General features: G+C 36.9%; 1 protein-coding gene and 1 long non-coding RNA gene across 3 annotated transcripts in view; one reads left to right on the top strand and one right to left on the bottom strand.

Annotated features, from left to right (window-relative positions):
• Positions 1–8,234, top strand: part of SLC5A7 (solute carrier family 5 member 7) — a 44,583-nt gene extending 36,349 nt beyond the window's left edge. For both annotated transcript variants that reach the window (XM_069093999.1, XM_069094000.1), the window contains exons 8-9: positions 1,281–1,498; positions 4,248–8,234. In XM_069093999.1, coding sequence (XP_068950100.1) covers positions 1,281–1,498; positions 4,248–4,877 — 848 coding nt within the window. In that variant the 3' untranslated portion in view covers positions 4,878–8,234. The remainder of the gene's footprint in view (positions 1–1,280; positions 1,499–4,247) is intronic.
• Positions 8,235–10,447: 2,213 nt separating this feature from the next.
• The window catches only part of LOC138165666 (uncharacterized), a 34,501-nt gene continuing 22,723 nt past the window's right edge, over positions 10,448–22,225 (bottom strand). The window contains exons 3-4 of the long non-coding RNA XR_011169396.1: positions 14,874–15,034; positions 10,448–11,974 (exon numbers count right to left, since the gene is read on the bottom strand). This is a non-coding gene — a long non-coding RNA (uncharacterized lncRNA). The remainder of the gene's footprint in view (positions 11,975–14,873; positions 15,035–22,225) is intronic.

Consider the following 22,225-nt stretch of genomic DNA (forward strand, 5'->3'; position numbering starts at 1 on the left):
TAATGTCATATATCACTTTTCTCCTGGTAGAGAAACTAGGAACTCCAAGAATGCTTTATTTCTTATCAGATGCCACTATATCAGGTGTGTTTCCTTAACTGTTTTTTTTTCTTTTGTTGTTCTAAGGAAAGGTTTAATATGTTTTGGGGGTAGGAGGAGAGAGAGGTATATTGGCATATTCAGAAGTGACTATGATGTAAAAATAAAGGGCATTAAAGAAAACTTTTTCATGGACCCTGAAAGATGTTGGTTTTATAGCTTCCACGAGTCAAGCAGCCCAAATCACTTTTCAGGGAATATGAGTTACATTTAATAATCTTTCATGACACTTGTCAAAGAAGAATATTCTATAGGTCCCATCCTTGGGACCTCAGGAGCTACATTTGTTCCCGTAGACCAGTTTGACTCAAGAACGCTTTAGAATTCCACGTTGCCTGGTACCCCAGGCTCAAAAGTTCCAGTTCGTTCTCATGGGAAGGTAGAAAAATAATAATCTAAGATACAGAAGAAACAACCTTCAGAAAGTAATAGCTTTTAAAATAACTTAATTGTTTTATTCTTATTTTTAACAAGGAATGCATGTAAAATTCTTTCAATATTTACCCAAGAGGCATTAAGAGACACTTAACTACCATTTGACTTGTCGCTGGGAATATATAATATCAGAGAATCATTGAAATTTAGTGTTGAAAAGCCCATCTAGTCCAAGCCATACCCAGAAAAGAATTTGCTCTGTAACACCCTGGACAAGTGGTCATTTGGGCTTTGCCTAAAGATATTCAGTGAAGTAGAACTCACTCTTTCCCAAGGCAGTCCAATTCTCTTAGATTGGTTGGCCTCTATACCCAAACAGAACTAGCCTAATCCCTCTTTGATGTCCTAATCTTTCAAATACTGATGACAGCTATCATGTCCCTTGCCCTTCTCCCAAGTTTATCTTCTTCTTTAACCAATATTCATATGACATGAAATTGAGATCCTTCACCCTCTTAGTGGACCTCCCCTTTGTATTGCTCAGCTTATCAGTGTCCTTCCTAAAAATATTGAACCCAGAACTAAAGGTCTGTATTTGAATTCCAGCTCTGTCTCTTTTGCCGTCCATGAGACCTTGGATAAGTCACTTGATCTTTCTGGGAATTCATTTTCTTGTTTATAAAGTGAAGGCATTTGGTGAGGGGAGGATGCTTTCTGGAGTTTTCAGTTTTTGATGTTTTCCAGGTCTATATGCTAATTATTTAAATGAATAGTGTATGTGACTTTTATGAATTTTAACCCAACAGACTGGAATAAGACTACATATGGTTTTCCAGAACCCATAGAAAGGCAAGAAGCAGATATGATTTTGCCCATTGTGCTGCAGCATCTCTGTCCTGTATATATTTCTTTCTTTGGCCTTGGCGCAGTATCAGCTGCTGTAATGTCATCTGCAGATTCTTCAATCCTATCAGCAAGTTCAATGTTTGCTCGAAATATCTACCAACTGTCATTCAGACAAAATGTAAGTACTAATTTAAAAATAATCATTCGGTCTCTCTTTTCCCTAAAGAGAAATTGTGATTCCCATTTCATTTAAGGGCATAAAATAAGTTGGGACGTTATCTTATTGAAGTTGAATCATTATGTAAATACAAACCATAATGTTTTATGTATTAGCACTAATCGAGACAAATCCATTCAATGGATATAAGCTTATTCCTACCGTGTTTCCCCGATAATAAGACCTATCCCGAAAATAAGCCCTCCCCTTACTGTGTAAGATTCCTCTAAAATAAGCCCTCCCCCGAAAATAAGCCCTATTGAGATTGCTACTGTAGTGAAGGTGATCCCCTGCGCTATTACCCTCTGTATGCACCGCCCCCCCCTGAAACGCACACCGCGCTCCGAGTTGCATCCAATCAGAGCTGCAGCAGTGAGCGCATCATCCTGTTCTTCCCCAGTGATTTGCTTATTGAATAAAAGTACATGTTTTTGTTCACGTTTACCTGTTTATTAAAATTGCTGTCAATGTTCATTAAAATAAGCCCTCCCCTGAAAATAAGCCCTCTGGTGTTTTTCTGTCCAAAAAAATATAATAAGACAGTGTCTTATTATCGGGGAAACACGGTATGTACAGCAGGATCTGGGTGTGACTTTTCTCTCAGCTTGATTTTCACTTTCTATCTACAAGGGTGCTTAGCAATATCTCATTAGCCAAAGTAACTAAGTTCCTTAGTCAATGAAGCTTCAAGTTACACTCAACAATTCATCTCAATTCAATAAACTTGTATTAAGCAATATTTATTGCAATTGGCATGAGACACTATGCTAGGCACTGAGGATACAAAGAGAAAATGAGTAACAAACTCCTGTTCTTAAACAGCTTTGGTATAGATAACAGATAAGCAATACATTTGAAAAGGAGGCAAGATCATCTAATATGCAGGTGAGATTATCAGGAAGGACCTCATTCATGTAGGAAATGATACCTGACGAAACCTTAAAAGAAACTAAGTATTGTAAGAGGCAGAAGTGAGGAGGGATTGAGTATATTTCAATCATGAGACATAGCCTATGTAAACTCACTGAGACTAGAAGTAGAACACAGAGGCAGTGAGGATGGCATGGTGGACAGAGCACTGGACCTAAAGTTAGGAAGATCAGAGTCTGAATCCTACCTCAAGCACTTATTATCTGTGTTACCCTGGGAAAGTTACTTAGCCTCTATCTGCCTTCATTTTTGAATTTGTAAAATGGGGATGAGCTGTATGTATTAATCAAATGAGATAGTAAAGTGCTTTACAAATACAAACATTAATGTCCTACATAAATGCTAGCTAATATTATATAGAGTTAAGAGAAGAACTGGGCTTGATTAATTTGGTTAAGCAGTTTAGCTGGAGTATAAAATATGTAAAGGGGAATAATATAAAAGATAACCTGGAATGTATCCGATTTTTTCTAAGGGGACTCTAAACTAAAACTTCTAACAAGTCTCTTATAACAAAATTGACCTGACTGATGATACACATACCTATTAATAACAGCTGGCATTTATATATTACTTTGCAAAATGCTTCACATATATCATTTCACTCAATCCTTGGTATAGGTGCTGCAAGTGTTATTGTACTCATATTGCAAATAAGGACACTGAGGCTATGGGTATAAGACTGAACAGGAAGATTGGTTCATATCACATTTAATGTGCTTGCTAGTTACATAATCCTTAGCACATCAATTAAATTATCCATACTTCATTTACCTCGTCTGTAAAATAAGGGATTTGGACTCAATAGCCAATAAGATCCCTTCTATAATTCACTCATAGTCATAAGAATGTAAAGTGTTGGAGGTAGAAGTTAAATATAGGTCCCTGCTGACTCCAAGTTTACACCATCTTACCAAGATCTTTCTCCCCTAGTCACTGAAACAAAAATACAGGCTGATCTCATTTGGTAGCATTTTTGTTGTTCAGTTATTTTGGTCACGTCCAACTATTAATGACCTCATCTGGGGCTTTCTTGGCAAAGATATTGGAGTGGTTTACCATTTCCTTCTCCACGTCATTTTCTAGATGAGAAACTGAGGCAAACAAAGTGACTTGCCCAGGGTCCCACAGCTAGTAAGTGTCTGAGGCCAGATTTGAATTCAAGAAGATGACTCTTTCTGACTCCACACCTAATATTCTACCCACCGTGCCACCTAGTTGTCCCATTTGGTTCCATAGTGGAGTGCTAGATTATCTCTATTAAAGGGCATGGAGAAATCAGAGAACACACCCTCCAAATGCATGTTTACCCTCCAACTCCTACTCCACCATACTCTTGACCATAATGCTTTTAGGGAGTCCTAAAGCCAGGGTTTGAGCACTCTACTAAGTTAAATAAGTGCACAAAGCATATCCAAAGAGTACACAAAGTGAAATAAATCTTTCCTCATTATATTAGCTATAAGGAAGAACATTTAGGTCATTCCTACGTTCTTTCAGATGAGCCTGTTCACCTCCTTTCTCACCCTTTGTAATATAAGGCACACACCTTCATAATTGCATTCTTCCATCTATCCACTATAGAGGATGTCTAGAATCTTTTAAATAACCCTCTACTAGGAGATCACCACCACACTGGACATGGGCCCTGTGGTTTAACTTTCTTTTTGCACAAAGCTATCTGAACCATAGAAAATGCTACAAATATTTGAAAAGTAAAGGAAAACTATTTTTTTATTGAAGTGAGTCAATCCATTGATACTGTGAATTTTTCTTTTAGGCATCCGATAGGGAAATCGTCTGGGTTATGAGAATTACTGTGTTTCTTTTTGGAGCAGCAGCTACTGCAATGGCTCTATTAGCCAAATCCGTTTATGGACTCTGGTATCTCAGTTCTGACCTTGTTTACATAATCATCTTTCCTCAACTCCTGTGTGTGCTCTTTATCAAGGGAACCAACACATACGGTGCCATGGTGGGGTATGTGCTTGGTCTCATATTCAGAATAACCGGAGGAGAGCCCTATCTTTACCTGCAACCGCTGATCTTATACCCTGGTCATTACCGTGATGAAGATGGCATTTATCACCAGAGATTCCCATTTAAAACATTTGCTATGTGCATCTCCTTCCTGACCAATATCTCTGTCTCTTATCTTGCCAAGTACCTCTTTGAAAGCGGAGTCCTGCCTCCCAAGGTAGACTTCCTTGATGCTGTGGTTGCCAGGCACAGTGAAGAGAATATGGACAAGACAATTCTGGTCAGAAATGAAAATATCAAATTAGATGAGCTGGCACCTGTGAGGCCCCGGCAGAGCTTGACTGTCAGCTCAACTTTTACAAACAAAGAGGCCCTCCTGGACATCGCATCCAGCCCAGAGGGCTCCAGTACCGAAGAGAATTTACAGTGACTCCAGTGAGATGAAATACTGTCTCCCCAGAGAGGGTATTGCAATCACATAGCCAACAGAGGATGATAGGCAGCATTTAAAGGAAAAGATTAAGCATAAGTAAGACTTCAGGATGTTGTGTAACCAGAATTAAACACCATTACACCAATCCAAGTCACATCGAGAGGGAAGGGCGGGCCACCTACTATGGAAGCAGTGACTATGTTTGCCACATTCATTGTTGTGTTAATAATATTTCTAGATAATTTTACAAATATCCAGGAATAGAGTCATCTTCTGTTGGAAAGACACAGCAGCAATGTATTTTTCAAAATGTATGCATTTTACAGGGATCCCAGGGAGAATAGATGTGTACAGTTAATTAGAGCAGCAGCTAGAGGAAAATTGATGGTCTCAGTCAAAGGAGGAGATGACCCATCCAGAAAAACAAGTAGCCTTTCTTTTTACACTAAGTGAACAGTGTAATATCATCATTCTAGAAAGTGTACTGAAATAGCCACTAAATTGTTCTTGAAGTAAGATTTCAGGAAATCCTCTAATATCTATATGACATAGAAGGCTGAAAGTCTTATCAGCTGTGTGACATAGTTTTTGTTTTTTCAGTTAGGGATTTCCATAGGAAATCTGCTAACTCCAGATATAAATTCATGAATATCTTTAAGTGTTTGCTGATGTTCAAGGTTTTAGGCAAACAAAATCTGCTGTCAGAGAGGAACTCTTTGGTTCCCTGAGTATGCCCACCACCGGTATCTATTTACAGAATATACCTAGAAGCAGAACAGCATTATTAGAAAACTTGGAAGCAATAACTTGACCTAGACATTCAACAAAAGGGGCTAGGGAGAGCAATAGACATTTATGCTTTGCCTGAAGTAAATATAATTTTGCCATCATGAAAAAGAAGTTTCTGGCTCCACTTTTGAAGTTGATATTGGAAGGCAATATCAAGGCAGATGAATTAAATGTTGTTACCAGGACAGCTCAGGCTAAGTTATCTAAAAAGCAAATGATTCAATCATTGTGTAGTCGACTAAATATTTCCTACCAGCATTTCATCTCCCTGGCAATCATCTTAATAATAGGAAAACTAGAAGACTAAAAACTACCTATCCTTGGATCTGGGCTAATGGTGCATGGCACATAGTGGCATTTACTCACTCCCAAGCTCATTCTCCAAACTGAGTAGATAATCACAACAGAAGAGAATAATACAGTGAATGTAAAAGCCAAGGTGAAAGTAGAGAATCAGAAAAGTGGAAATAAATCCTGCTGCCAAAAGGAAGAAGCCATCAATTTTAACATTTGGTGTTATCCTAACTTTCATGAGGTTGTTCATTATGTTATTTTTGCTCTTTTTCTGGAGTTTTAGAAATATATATATATGTACATATTAGTATATATGTATAATTGTATGCATTCATTTTGGAATCTTAAAATATTTTCTCTACCAATCACATTTCAGTAGTAACATGAGTTGATTGTGTAAAATTAAAGTTGGAAGCTGAGAAATTAAGCTGAATCATTTCGGTCTAAAGTTTTATTCTTCTGGTAATTGAGTGTTGATCCTATACAGAGAGAATCCAAGTTGATTTAGCTTTCAATATAGACTATAAACAGTCATATTCCTGAAAGAAGTATCAGTTTCTGGATTTCCTTTGTAATTTTCTTAAAGCACTGAATGGAACATAAATAACCTTCATTCTAAGCAAAGCTTTATGCACGGAATTGAACTTTCAGAGTAAACAGAATAGGAAAATTAATCACTTTATTATGCCATGAATTTATCATGTAAATTGGCAATCCTTATAAAGTGGAATGGTATAACCCACTATAAATACTCAGATACAAGGAAAATTCAGTCCAAGTATTTAACAAGACAAGAACTGTGTTAGGTGTAGAGAAGAGAAAAATTCTAGAACCCGAGCCTATAGAGTCAAGTAATCTCCAGGCATGGATAAAATTCTACTGGTCCAGTAGAAGGATTCTGAGAAATGGGAGGGAAGAGTCTGAAGCAACAAAGTGTTGGAAGTTTCCAAAGGAAAAGTTGTACTACTGTGTAGAAAGGGCAATTCCAAGAATAAATAAGAATACAGGTATACTAGAATTGCCAAAATGTCACAGAAATATCCATCTAAAACCTTTCACTACAGTGGAATTTCTATTTGGGATAGAGAGAAGTATTTTTCCCATAGGAACATAACTCCAAATTTATAATGGAAATTGTTAAGGAAATAGACACTTTCAAAAGAAAATTCAGGCTTCTGGGGTCCCTTCCAACTTCAAATCTATGATTATATGATCTGAATAGAAATTTGTTAGAACACACATTTCATAAATTAAGGAATTACCTGCATCTATAGTAAGGTTAGAGTAGGTTCTGGACCTGTGATTTTATTGTATTGGGAACCTCTAGCAAAGGGAACTCTTTCTTTCAAAGCAGATGGTATCTGCTCCACGATTTAGAGTGTTGGAGAATTAGGCCAACTACTTGGGGGTAAAGCACTCCTATCATGACTATATACTTTATTTTCATGTGTTTTTAAATGACTGGGAATGACATGCTTCCATGTTTCTAGGTATTTCAAGAGTTGATACATAACATCAAGCTTTTTTTGGTTAACTGAAATGTTAAAGATTAGCCCAAGTAAACTATTCATCATACTGTCTAAATCCAACAAAATATTTGGCATAAGATAATCTTACATGACTGAACTGAATGTACCCTTGAAAGGAATGAACATGGTATGATGGTTGTTGGATTCTGATTATTACTTTTATGCAGTGAACTGAGTTAATATTTTAAATATAAATGGTCATTTTCCCTTCCAGTCTTCAAGCTGATTTGCTCTGGTATAATGTGCAATTAAGAACCAATTTATTGTATGTCTGCTATTAGCCAGGCCTATGCATATGGTGGTTCTAAAATATATATATTTTTGTCTGTCAAAAATATTATGTATAATTATGCTTAATATTAAGTAGATTAAACATAATGGATGTATATTATGTTTTCAATGCTATAGTACTGTATTAAATTGTGCCAATATAATTCAGGATATCATTGTCTAGGTTTGCCTTTTTTTTTGGTTATCCCTTGAATAGAATAGAAATTATTTTATTAGGAAGTAGGGTAAATGGTGCTTTATGAAAACTATGCAACAGAAATTAAATAAAACTAACTCATTAATGAAGTCAGTGCACATGCTCAGTGAAACTGTTGCATCGTATGTAATTCTTGGGCAAAAACATGATGTATAAGAAATGCTAAAAAAAAAAAAGAAAGAAAGGTCACAGAAAATACGTCCTCTACTTAGGGCTTTAGTGATATACAGTAGCATCCAGAAACTCAAGGGATAACATAGTTGATCCTCCTTCCTTTGAAGAAATCTCTACCTAAATCAAAGACCGCTAACTGCCAAATCTTCCCTTCTTGTGCTTAAGCTCCTGGGGAAGACCATTGTCCAAATAATTCATTGTAGCATCTTTAAGTGTTTTTCTGTCTGAAAAGGTCTTTCACATTCCTATCCTAAATCTCTCCTATTGCCTTTTAAGCTGTATTGTGGACACTCAGAGCACTCAACCCTTGGTTTTGAATGATACTGTTGGTTGGGTATAAGAAGTAGGGCATTAATAAGGAAGTCCTGAAAGAAAGAAGCATGAGCAATCAGGGGTTGGGAAATTTGCCATATGGCCATACCCTTTGAGGTGTACACATTTTTCTACCACTTCCTTCTATACAGTGGAATATGTGGAAATGGGAATAAGAAAGAATGCACTGACACACCACTGGGGGAGTATCACTGCATGACACTGAGACAGTTGGATCATTTTCCTAGGAGTCTATATGTACTATGTTCAAGTTTTAGGGTTCTGCTTGGGATCATTCATAAAAACTAAAATGTAGTTTTAAGCTCCCAAACCAGAACTTTAGGGCCCTAGAGAGAAATATAAAACCCCATCAAGACCATTTCCCACCCCACCCCCAAGGCTACCCTGCACCTGATAACATTTTAAGACTGTACTCAGCAAAATAATAGAGAAGGGTGAGGGGAGACAGAATGAGAAAGAGAGAGATGGACAGAGAATGTGCAAGCATAAAACTACAAGCTAGAAAGATAATTCTTCCTCACAAGGAAGTTATATTCTAATATAGAAAGGCGACACATAAAACTAGAACTAGAAGGGTGACATGAGGTAGAGATTGGGCAAAATGAGGTGAAAGTTCACCTATCAGAGTCTAGCATCAAAGAGGCAGAGTCCAAGGTTCCCAGGGAAAGAGAATAAGAATCATTGGATGAGTGTAGGCAACATGGTGTAGAGATGTCCAGGAATTAAGCTTAATGACTAAATATTACAGCATTGAAAGATTAGCATAAATAAAAATCTGAACAGGATGATCAGTAGGCGGAAGGGAGGAGAAGAAAGACACCCCTCAGCTACTTGGCTTTAAAACTGAAGGGAGAAAGTCTACTCCCAGCTGAGACTTTTCTTCCATTCTGTTTGCTGCCATTCTGTCTGTCTGTGGTGTCTGATAAAAGAAGCCATCTCAGGGGAATCTCAGTAAATACTGACATTATAACTGCCTTGGTCTTTGCCCTGCTCTAGCCATCTCTGTTGCCATAGCTCCCAGCTTACTTCTCCCTATCTATACTTTTTCTAGCCTACATCAACTCTGATGTTCCTTTCACCTTATCCTAGTCTAAGAAGATAAGGAGGGGACTGAATTCCCAAGATATTCAGCTGGCATTCAAAAGATTTGCCCTAGTGAGGTCCCCAACCTTGGCCAATATTGCAGAACATTATAAATTCTAGAATCTCAGAGTTGGAAGACCTTAGGAAGTCCAAAATGACCACTTCAAGTGCCATTTCAACCTCAAAGCCTTCTAATAATGAGGAGTTTGAATTGTCCAAAAGTTTTTTTCCCCACTTATCAAGTTAAAATCTGCCTCTTTGCCCCCTTTACCAATGATTACCCTTTTCCATCCATTATTACCCATTCCATCATTATTACTGGGCAAAACCAGAAAAAATATAATCACTTTTCTATATTACAACCTTTAAAGTATTTGAAGATAGCTTTTATGTTCCCTCCAGTCTTTTTTTCATGCTAAACAAAATCAGTTCTTCCAACCAGTCCTCATATGGTAAAAGCTCTGGTCACCTTTTCTGGTCACCTTTCCCTAATGGGCTTCAGTCGCCAAGATCCTCTCTAAAATAAGGCGCCTAGAAATAATCAGGGTGTTAACTAAACAAGGAAAAACTATTCTCTTGCACATTCTATATATGAGGCAACCAAAATTAGCTTTTTAGATGTTATGTCACATTGCTAAATCATCCTGAGCTTGTAGTATATTTGAACAGACAAGATATTTTTCAAGTCAACAAGCATTTCTTAAGTGCCTTTTATGTGTTAGTCACAGTATTAAGTACTGAGAATACAAAGACAAAAATAGTCCCTGCTTTCAAGAAGTCCACAATCTAATGAGAGAGAAAATTTAACCAACTGTTTACAAACAGGATGTTTAATATCACATGACATGGCATAACAACACAAGATAATCTAACAGTAACATACAGGTTTAACAACATGTTATATAATAAGTTTTATTATTATGTATGTTATATTATGAACTAAATTATTTAAATTATATATGAAAATATAACATAATATAACACAATACTATACAACTAAATAAATTTGAGGTAATCTCAGAGGGATTAAAAAAAGAATGAGGAAAAACTTCTTACAGAAGGTCGAACTTTAAGGACATACCTAAGAAATATTGCAGATGAAGTTCCAGACTACCGCAATGAAGCAAATATTGTGACAAAGCAAGTCCCAAAATTTTTGGTTTCCCAGTTGTTATATACATAGTCTAGGAATAAACAACACTTGTCGAATAGCCAGGAAGGTTTTCATTATCTTGATTTTATATTTATTCTCTCCTGAATAAATGGATAGCCTCCTCAAAAGACTATGAAGAATTAGACAAATGCAAGCCCTTTTATGATGCTTCCCTTTGAATTTCCTGCCTTGTTCCCCCCCTCCAGAGCTGGGATTGGTTCCAATATGGGTTACAATCTCTCTGACCTGCCCATTACATATATGCACTCCTTATTATGTTCTCGTCACCCAATATGAGCTTCATGCATCCTGTGATTAGATAAGGAGGCTCTAATTCTATATGGGGTGTGCCAGCTAATATGTATGAGACTAGTTAAGCATGTGTGTCAATGAAAAGTTGGTGACCAACCCTTGATCCTAGCTGGCCTGAGCCAGCTTAGCTCAGGCCCCTTCCAGGAGGAATCCTACAGATTTCTTCCAGCTCTATGATTAGATAGGGTGCTCTACCCTTCCTCCCTTATCCCGATTTATACCTTCCTCCATGTCCTGTACAGTGTCTGTTTTTGGAATACCCATTGTTCCTATAGAATCTAAGAAATCAAACTGTCAAAGTTATGTTAAGACTATACTGGAGTCTATTAAATACAAAATAGTATTGTGTCTAAAAATTGTACATATCTTAATTTCAAAATATTGTTAAATATATATGTATATGTATATATATATATATATATCATCTGAGCTTTTAGCAATTTATAATCTTTTTGCTGGTGGACATTTTTGCCTTCATGTTGATGCCTGCTGATTGATCAGGGTGGTGGTTTTTGAAGGTTCAGGTGGTTGTGGTAATTTCTTAAAAATAAGACAAAAATGAAGTTTGCCTCAAGTTGATGACTCTTCCTTTGACTTCAACACTCAGAGACCATTGAAAGGTTATTAATTGTCCTGATTTCAGTATTGTTGTGTCTTGGGGAATAGGGAGGCCAGAGGAGAGGGAGAGAGGACACACACAACATTTATCAATTAAGTTTTAGTCCTATATGGCCATGATTTATGGCACCCCAAAACAGAATAGTAACATCAAAGATCACTGATCACAGATTACCATAACTAATATAATAATAATAAAAGAGTTTGAAACATTGTGAGAATTACCAAAATATGACAGAGACATTATGTGAAGACATGTACTTGGAAAAAACGGTGCTGTTATTCAATGTAGAGTTGCCACAAATCTTCCATTTGTAAAAATCTGCAAAGTACAATAAAGCAAAGCATAGTAAAACAAGGCATATCTTTAGTTGATCTTAGAAAGGAAACATATTGCATAAGTTGGCCCTCATACATGGAATATTCTACATTCTCAGCTTTGTCTCTTAGGTTCCCTATTTTCCTTCAAAGTTTGACATGTGCTATCTTGTGCTATCTTCCTATATGATAGTTTTCTTGCTCCTCCTATGTGTTAGAGCTCTCTGCCTCCATAAATTAGAATGTATGTATTTATATATTTAAATATTGTATCCCTCAAGTCAGTATAAGCACTTCGAAGGCAGGGGACCTTACCATTCTGTTTTTGCAGCCTCAGAACCTTGAATATAGCACTTAAAAATGTTAATTAATAAATATTTGTCAAATTGTTTCAGAAATTACCTGTAGGACTGAATTCCCCAACACTTCTCAGACCTCTGAGATAAGCTCTCTGCCTCTGTCCTCCCCCTCCAAGTGTCTTTTGACTCAGGTGCAAAAATTCTGAGTTAAGCTTCTGCCTATCATGTCTTATGGCCAGCGAATTTATGTAAGGAAACAAGACAAGCCAAAGACCCCAGAACTGCAGATAGGCTAGGAAATTTCCTTTTACTTTGCCTTGTTTTCACTAGCCAGTGTTCAGATTTTCTGTAAATAGCACACATGTAAAGACACACACGCACAGCTCTGAGAAGGTATATTAGGAGAACAAAGTATGGAGAATTGTAAATCAGTAAGAGGTTTTCCAGCATTTCAAAGCCAAGTTTAATTTAGATTATTTACAACATACATTTCTGTGCTTCCTCTTAAAAGACAGCACATGATGCTAAGGTCCCTGAAGAGGGTAATAAAAGTGAGTCAGGGTTGAAGCAGTGAGACATGAAACATTTTAAACAGCCCAAACTTGGCCTTGATATCTTATAGGGTGGATAGAAAGATTATTAAAACACAACAGTAAAGATCCTGGAGAAAAAATATATTGATATCAATAAACCTTTTGCAACTAATTTGAAGACAGAGAGGTCATGGGTTATCTATTCTCCAAAGATTAGACTTTCTCTTTATGGAGATCTTGCAGTTCTCTCACAAAGCAAATTGCCACAGGCACAGACACAAACAGCGATGCAAGGAGAGAACAGGAAAGAACATTTTGAAGCCTTCTGAGCTGAAATCAGGGAAAACAAGAATATGCAGGCACTGTTATGTTTGTTCCTAGAGTTGGAGTAGGCACAATGAATGAATTCTCCCCCACCTCTTTTTCCCCCTTTCTGGTTGCCGAAATTAAAGGAATCAGACTATAGTAAAACTTAACCAATGTAAGATAGATGAAGTCATCAAATTTTCTTTCTCTTGTTATTCCTTCTGTAGCAAAGCCATCTCCAGTCATTCTGATCTATATCTTGCTACTGGACCCAGATGGCTCCAGAGGAGAAGGTGAGGCTGGTGACTGTGTACCACCCTGGCCTATTGAAATCCAATTCACTTGCAAGTCATGGCAATATCTCCCTGACGTCATTGGTCCTCTTCAAGAATGAAGGACAAATAACGATTTCTTCTGTAAAGCTTTCATGAAACAGAACCTTTGTTTAAGTTTGTTTAACTGAAATCATTTTCCATGACTCACATTATGTGGAATGATCTTTGACATGTGTATGTGGAAACACATACACAAATTCATATGTGGGAGGTGTTTTTTCTTTAATCCAATTTCCAGATAACGTCCTGGATGTCATAGAACTTTAGAACTGGAAATAATTCACAAAATCATGAAACCCAAAACTTTGAAGAGACTTCAGGTTTTATCTAGTCCAAATTACACCTTGGCAAAGACATGCTCCATAATACAGAAGTGTCAAATACATGGCTGTGGGCTCTGTTGTAGTTCTCTGTAAGAGAGGACATAATGGTATCTTGTTTTGCTCCCACAAAAGTTATTGGAAGATAATCAATAGCTGTGTGGAAGCTCTTGATTATCTTACTTTACTAAAACCCTGGCCTTTCTGGAACCATGACAATGACCAGAGGGAACTAGAAAGGTGGCGGTGTGGCACACAGCTCTGGCCTTAGAAGAGGTCAGGCCCTGTCAGGTCTTCAGCATCCTCACTGCCACACCTATGTAATCTGCATATAGAGAGGGAATGTAGGGAAATAAAGTGAGGAGTATGAGGAAGTTGACTAACCCTAAGTCTACCAGGATGGACAGAACTGTATAACCTCACTCCTGCTTCTGCATCATTGTGGGTGTGTCCCTAGGGAGCATCACACCTGCTTCCTTGCTGCAAGTGTCATGAACGCCTTCCTCTGCACACTCTGTTTATGAGTTCTTTCAGTGAGAAGGGGTTTGCTGTTTTAAGGCATACTTCATGTGGATCTTCCTAAGGGGCCACAAGGGAGCCGTGGGCATGGAAGCTCGTCCAAGCTACCTCCCTGACCTTGCCTGGGAAGTCCTGAGATCCCCAGAAATGTGATTCTCACACTCTCAACACTCCCAAGTTTGGTAAAACTAGATTAAGATGTAATTTGTAAATAATTAACAAAATAAATCGAAATACAATAGAACACAGATAATAGCAATATTCTCCGTTATAAGTCAATATGGAGCCTACACCGACACTTGTCTAAGATTTAGGCATGCTTTTATCTGAGCTGGACACCATTGCTCTACGGTATTCCCCAATGCGTGACTATCCAGTATCTACGTATTGATTTGCAGTGAAGGAAGCATACTTAAGGCAACCCTTTTCACTTTTTGGACACTTACAGTTGTCATGATGTTTTTCTTCATATCCTGTCAAAATCCATCACTGTATCTTTTAACCATTACTTCTAGTTTTGTCCTCTCCTGCCAAGAAGCACAAAACTAATTCTTTTTCAGTAACCCTTCCGATTTTTAAAGACAGCTATACCTTCATCGTTGGTCCCAGAGTTTGTTTAAAGTTAAAGATAACCAGTTTTAGTAACCGAATTCCGTATGTAGAGTGTCCAGTTTCTTCACCATCTCACCATTCACCATCTTCACCACCAACTACTTGTTATTTGCTCAGGTTTGTTTTCTAAAATGTGTGTCCTAGAAGAGAGAAAAATACTCAGTACAAAGTGTGTGATCCATATAAAATACTCATTCTAAATTATTTGCACTATTAATGCAGCCTTAAATTTCATTTTTGGTTTTTAAAAATATTATTATTAACTCAGTTGAGTTAGTAATCTGCTAAATGTCCTCAATGTCCCAAAGTTTTTTTTTTCCATAGGTACTATTTAGTTGTATCCCCACACCACTCCCTTCCTATGCTTGTACTGATGATTTTTCAAACCAAGTAAAGGATACAGTTTTATCCTTATTGATTAATTAATTTGTTATCATACACAGTTTACAGTTGAGCCCTTAGTTCTGACATGTTAAGATCATTTTGGATCCTGACTCTGTCATCCATCATGCTAATTATCCCTCCCAATGTAAGATCTGTAAATTTGATGAGGGATGGGGACTAGATCTGTGATTATATTGGCATAGGAAACATCCAGATGAGAAAACTTACCATTGATAGAAATTCAGGTTAGCATCTTCTTGTAATATTCAGAGCACTGAGAAGTTAAATTGTTTGTCAGTCAATAAGCATTTCTTAAGAACCTACTATGTTCCCGGCATAGTGCTAAGCATTAGGGATACAAAGGAAGGTTTAAAAAATGGTTCCTGCTCTTGAGGAGTTTATGATCCAATGGGGAGACAGCATGCAAGTAAATGTGTACAAACAAGCTATATAGGAGTAAGGCACTATAATTAAGAAACATTGGGAAGTCTTCTTGTAGAAGATTGATTTTATCTGGGACTTGGAGGAAGACAGAGAAGCCAGGAGGCAGAGATAAAAGAGGGGAACATTCTAGGCATGGGAGACAGCTAGTGAAAATAGCAAAATCAGAAAGATGGAGAGTTTTGTTTGTGGAACAGCAAGGAGGTTAGTCTCAGTAAATTGAGGAATATATCAGGGGTATGAGATTATTTGTCAGAATTGGAACTTGAACCTTCATCTTCCTGGTCCCAAGGGCCACTCTGTCCGCTACACAAATTTGATCATTTGCCTTCATCCAAATCATTGATTAAAATGCTGCATAGTAGAGCCAAGGTTGGATTGCTGGAATACAATGATACCATACTATGCTTTAATTCATTGACAGGCTTAGGAATTATTGTAAGAAGGCTACTTTTACAGAGACTAACTACTTATTCTTTATTCTTATTAGTACTCATCTAGCCCAATCTCCCGTATCTTTCAAGGATCATGTTCACAACACTCTTTGCAGATTCTGTTTACACTATTTCAGTGAGAAAGAATCGTTCCCATTCTAATTATTTAAAAGAATTTTCACGAATAGGGTCAAAATCTCCCCTCAACTATAGTGACTGCCGCTCTAATGTCTGGGGCTATACAGAATGTCTAATCTCCTCTGTGCTACCATCTTACACCAAATATATCTTTTTATCTTATATAAAGCTTTATTAAAAATTATTCATTCTTTAGTAATTTAGTATTTCTGATCAGAGGACTAGATGTGTAAGGAGTTGAAGCCCAAGATAAGGGAGAAAATAGTAAGATATCTGTAGAAGAGCACAGATATCAGACCTGGATCAGCTACATATCAGAGTACCAAAAGAAATCACAAACATGATTGCTGAAACACTGTCAGTGATCTTTGACAAATTGTAGAAAACCAATGAGGTGCTAAAGGACTGGAGATGGGCTAGTACTGTATCAATTTCCCAAAAGACAGAACAGGGTGTGTTCTAAAACTGTAGGTCAGTGATTGACCTTGATTTTGATTATTGGCAAAATTCTAAAATGTGCAATAAATACTATAGACATATCAAGTTCTGCATGCAGAATACTGTTCTGGGTACTAGAAGACCTGCAAAAATTTGAGAAGACAGCTTTTGGGTTCAAGGACCTTAGAAGTTTTTTAAGCATTTGCAAAAAAAATTGGTGATCCCAAAATTGAGAGTTAGAAAGAATATGAAGTATAGCCTATTTTGAAAAATGAAGGAATTTAAGTCCAAAGAGATTGTTTTTTTCTTAAGATGGCATGACACTTTGTTTGTAGGGGTACTGGGATTTGAGCCTGAATCCTCCTGCTACTATAAATACAGTGTTCTTTCCATGATACCTCTAAGAGTCAGCATATTCATCAGACACAGGTATGGATATTTCTAGAGTAGAGCTATCAAACACATGACCCACGGTGGTCAGAATCAGGCTAAAATGTAATTGAGAAATATTTAACAAAATAAGTTAAAATACAATGAAATACAGTTATTACATTTTAAAAGTTAATCAATATGTGGCCCATGGAGATCCTTAAGTAAAATTTAGTGGCCCTGGTGACTTTTAATTTGATACTTCTGACCTAGACAAAGTACAAAGTGTGCTAGCCCATTGTTTATATTGGTTCTTCCCTCTTTTGGGGGGGGGGTAGACCTAGCATATCTTGTAAGCATGTTTGTGAGCATGGGGCATACCATACTAATCCTGGTATGGGATTAGAGAACTGGCCTCAAACTAGGAAAACAAGATCCAGATCTGAAACATTCTGTCTCTGGGACCTTTGACAAATCATTTAACATCTCAGTGTTCAAAGTAATTCTCTAAGATTCTCAGTGGCAGAAAAGATGTCAATCTGCCTTAGAAAAGGAGATTTCCCATTTAGTTAAATCACATACCCAATCCCAGTCCTTGTGATTATAGTGATAAATTTGCAGACTACACAAAGTTGGGGTAAATAACTATTGATGACAGATTCAGAATCTAAATTGACAACAACAAGCTAGAATGTTGGGCCCAATATAATGAAATGGAATTTAATAAAAAACAAATGTAAAGTTTCACAGATGCATTAAAAGAAAATCAGTTTCACAAGTACAACATTGAGAAGGAAGATCGAGACAGCAATTCACCTAAAAATGATATCACTGTTTTAATTCACTGGGAGTTAAATATTAGTCTATATTACTTGGCAGCCAAAGAAGCTAAGATGATCTTAGCCTTCATTAGGAGAGACATAGTGTCTAGAATGAGGACATGATAATACTGCCATACTCCATCCTGGTGAGACAGATTGAACTTATGTTAAATCCGTAGTGACTTATTTTAGTTTGGAGGTGGGGGTTTGTCTTTTTGGAGGGAGGAAAGCTGGGCAATTGGGTTAAGTGACTTGCCCAAGGTCACACAGCTAGTGTCTGTATTTAAGTGTCTGAGGCCAGATTTGAACTCAAGTTCTCCAGACTCCAGGGCTGGTGCTCTATTCACTGCACCACCTAGCCGCCCCAGTGACTTATTTTAGAAAGGACGTTGATAAGGTAAAGAGTAACCAGAGTAAGTCAACCAAGATGGTGAAGGGTCTCAAGATTATGAGGGTCAGTTGTAGGGATTGGGAGTATTTAATTTGAAGAAGAAAAGTCTCAAAGGGAATATAAAAACTGTTACTAAAGGCCATCTAGTTAAAGTGGGATTAAACCTATTATCTTTGGTCAGTGGAATGGGCAATTTTCATGATACCACTTTAATTGTGATTTCATATATTTCCTCAGAATGTCGCCATATCTAAATAAGAAATGGAACTATTAGTAAATGACAAATTTTTCAGAGGTAGATTCCATGTAAGGAACAACCTCCTAAAATGATAGCTGTCTCCAAGGGAAATTAGATATCTCAGGAAGTCATGAATTCCCTCCATAGAACTGCCAAATGTTGGGGCAGTTAGGTGGCACGGTGTTGAGCACTGGCCCTGGAGTTAGGAGAACCTGAGCTCAAATCCGGCATCAGACACTTAACACCTGCTAGCTATGTGACCTTAGGCAAGTCACTTAACTCCAATTGACCTGCCTTCCCTCCTCCAAAAAAAAAAAAAAAAAGCAAATATGATTGCTAAAATGCCGTTAATCTTCGAAAAATTGTGGAATACAGATGAGCAGCTATAGGACTGGAGATGGGCTTATATTATCCCAATTCCCAAAAAAGGAAAGAGGATGGATTCCTCAAACTGCAAATTAGTGAATTAAATTGCTTTTTATTACTGGCAAAATTCTAAAATGTACCACAAATACAACATAAATATTGAGTGTTTACCATATGCAGAACATGGTTCTAGGCGCAAAGGAGCTACAAAGTTTAGAGAAGACATTCAAAAACTCACAGTCCTTGGGCTTAAGGGAATTTACAAACTAATACAATAAGTTGGGGTTTTTTTAAGCACTTGTAAGTAAAATAGTAATCATAGGATCTAAGCCTAGAAGAAATCAGTAGGGATTTTCAACAAGGATGAATTTTTGCAATTATCCAAAAAGAGCATTCTTTTTTATTTTTACTATATTGCTTCTGAGATCCTTCTCAGTTATGAGATTCTGTAATTCTCTGATTCTAATGGATCAGAGTTAAATATAATAAGCCTGAATTGCATCAAGCTACCTGACAAATCTCTAATGATATCATTGTGATTAAGATGGATGTGTGGCCTTGAAAATAGTACAGTTAGAATGATTTTAAATTTTTGGATGGCCAGATCCAGACAGTAATGGTCAATGAAGAAATTGCAACCTGGAGGGAAATCTGCAGCAGATGACCCCAGGCATCTATTCTTGGCTTTACACTATAGATGACATTTTTAATCAATGACCTAGATTCAAACATAGAGGTCATTATTATAAAAATCGGCAAGTGACACAAAATTGGGAGGGGTGAAACTAACATATTCAATGAATAATTCAAAATCCCACAAAAATATTTTGAAAATCAATAGAATAGAATTCGGTAGAATGGAATAAATAAAAGATACAACTTAATATAATATAAAAATGTGCAGAATAAATGTAAAATCCTACATTTAGGTTCAGAAACCAAAAGCTCACAATAAGGACAGTTTGACTATTGATAGTTCGCCAAAATTTTCAAGGCAACAGTGGATTACAAAGTCAATATGAGTCAAAAGTAAACAGTATGATAGGAAAAAAAACTCAACTCTCCTTGGATCTAGCTAAATCTTATCATATGATAATAAGAGGTATAGTTATCAGAATAAACAAAACAGCCCTGTCATCCCAAATCTTGTTTTTACTTCTGGAACTTATATTTCAGGCCAGACATTGACAAAATAGAGAATGTTTAGAGGAAGGCAAACAGAAAATTGTAAGAGAAATTGGAATCATGATACATGGAGACCGATGAAAGGAAATAGGAATTTTTGTACGAAGAAAAGTTATTCATTAAAAGTATTTGAAGGGCTATTGTGTTGAAGAGATATTAGACTTGTTATGTTTGGACCCATAGGACTTACTAAGATTAATGGGGATAAATTTCAGGATGACAGATTCAATTCATTTTAAGTACAGGCTTCCTAACAATTAAAGCTGTTGAAAATATGCTTTAAGAGGTACTGAATTGCCCATCACCTTTGGCCTTCAAGTAGAGTTTAGATGGCTACTTGTCAGGGATGTTGTTGAAAGGTTTGAAGGGTTTTCTGTTTACAGTGAAATTCAATTATATAACCAAACTGAGATTCTGTGAAATCTTCTTCATTTAATGAGATTTTTTAACACTCATTATGTTTTTCCCATCTCCTGGAGATATCGATGTATTGACTATTTTCTTAAAATATCAAGCCCATTCTAAGTCAATTATCCTTGATGTGGTTGGACCAGGGAAGGAATTCAGTGACTGCATTCAGCATGATCTTCTAAATCTGTAAACCTGTAACTCTGTGTCCAGCATTGTTAGTTGATGGGTGTTTAGAATATAAATACAACTGCTATTACTAAGGACAAATATGACACATTATAGAATGCCTTGCAAAGAGTTTGAAATATCATTTGATCTTCACAACAACCCTATGCAACAAAGAGTGCAAACATCATTATTCCCAGTTTATAGATAGAGAAACTGAGATTTAGAGGCTTTGGATCCTTACATCCAATAGTGAATTATGGTATTTAAGACTCAAACTCATTTCTTTTCAGCCCACTTTCAGTATACCATACATCTGAAGATGAGAAAGCACCAAGTACACTCTTGGAAGAATTCTGGATGACAGGGATTTTTAATATTGTAAATACCTTGCCTCGCATTCCCCCGAAGTTCAATGATGCCCTATCAGGCTCACATTAGCAAAGTTACATCACTTATTTCTTCATCATATGGCACTGCACCACCTGATTCAAGATTCAGATTTGGTGCTGGAGATTAAATGAAGCTCCTCACCATTTAGGATGGTCCTCTAATTCAGTTTCTATTGTTCTTTCTTTTGGATAACCTTCAACAATTAACTCCTGGAAAACTAAAGATGAAAGAAGTCCCTCTGTGTATTATATCACTTCTCCACTGGCCCCAAAGATAGGAATAATGGGGTTCAAGTTTCACCTCTGACACATACTGATTATATAACACTGGACAAGTCCCTTAACCTCTCAGTTTTCTAGTCAAGCTTTCTAAGGCTACAAGTTGCAGAAAAATACAAACCTCCTTTGACAGAGGAAATTCCCTCTATCAGTGAATCATCAAGTCCAGACTCTCTCCCAATCACCATATTGATAAATTTGCAGATGACAAAAGGTTGAGAAAAAGAACCAATGCCATATGACCAAAACAGAATAAAAAATCACATTAATAAAATGTAAGGCCAAAACTATTGAATTGAATTTAATAGGAATAAAGGAATATAAAGACTTACATTTGAGTTTATACAATCAGCTTCATAATTACAATACAGAGGAATAATGTTCAGATGGCAGGTTGCCTTAAAAAAAGCTTTAGATGGTTTTAAGACACTGAAACTTTAATATGAGTCAGTATCATATGGCAGCCCTAAAAAAAAGTGATGTGACCTTGGCCTGAAGTAAGGAAGACATGTTATCTAGAATGAGAGAGGTACAATGCTGCTATGCTGGTGAGACATCTGAAACACTATGTTGAGTTATGGATGACAGGGTGCACTCCATGGGCTCCTTTTTTTTAAACCATAGCACACTCAATGCCTATTGAAGTCTGAGTCTTCCTTGGCTATTCCCTCCCACTCACCAGCTCTCCACCCCTAATATTTAATCAGTTGTCCACTTTTTTTTCATTCTTATGCCTCAAAACGTCTAGAATCTTTCTCTCTGCTTCCTTACTTCCAGACCTTATACTGTTGCAATACCTTGCTACGTTAATACCAAGCCACCTGCCTCTCCAATCCATCCTCCTCACAACTGCCAAAATGACATTCCTAAAATACAGGT

This window comes from Petaurus breviceps, unplaced genomic scaffold, assembly GCF_028583685.1.
Source record: "Petaurus breviceps papuanus isolate PSGF00001 unplaced genomic scaffold, PetGlider_PUasm1.0 214, whole genome shotgun sequence".
NCBI classification, from domain to species: Eukaryota; Metazoa; Chordata; class Mammalia; order Diprotodontia; family Petauridae; genus Petaurus; species Petaurus breviceps.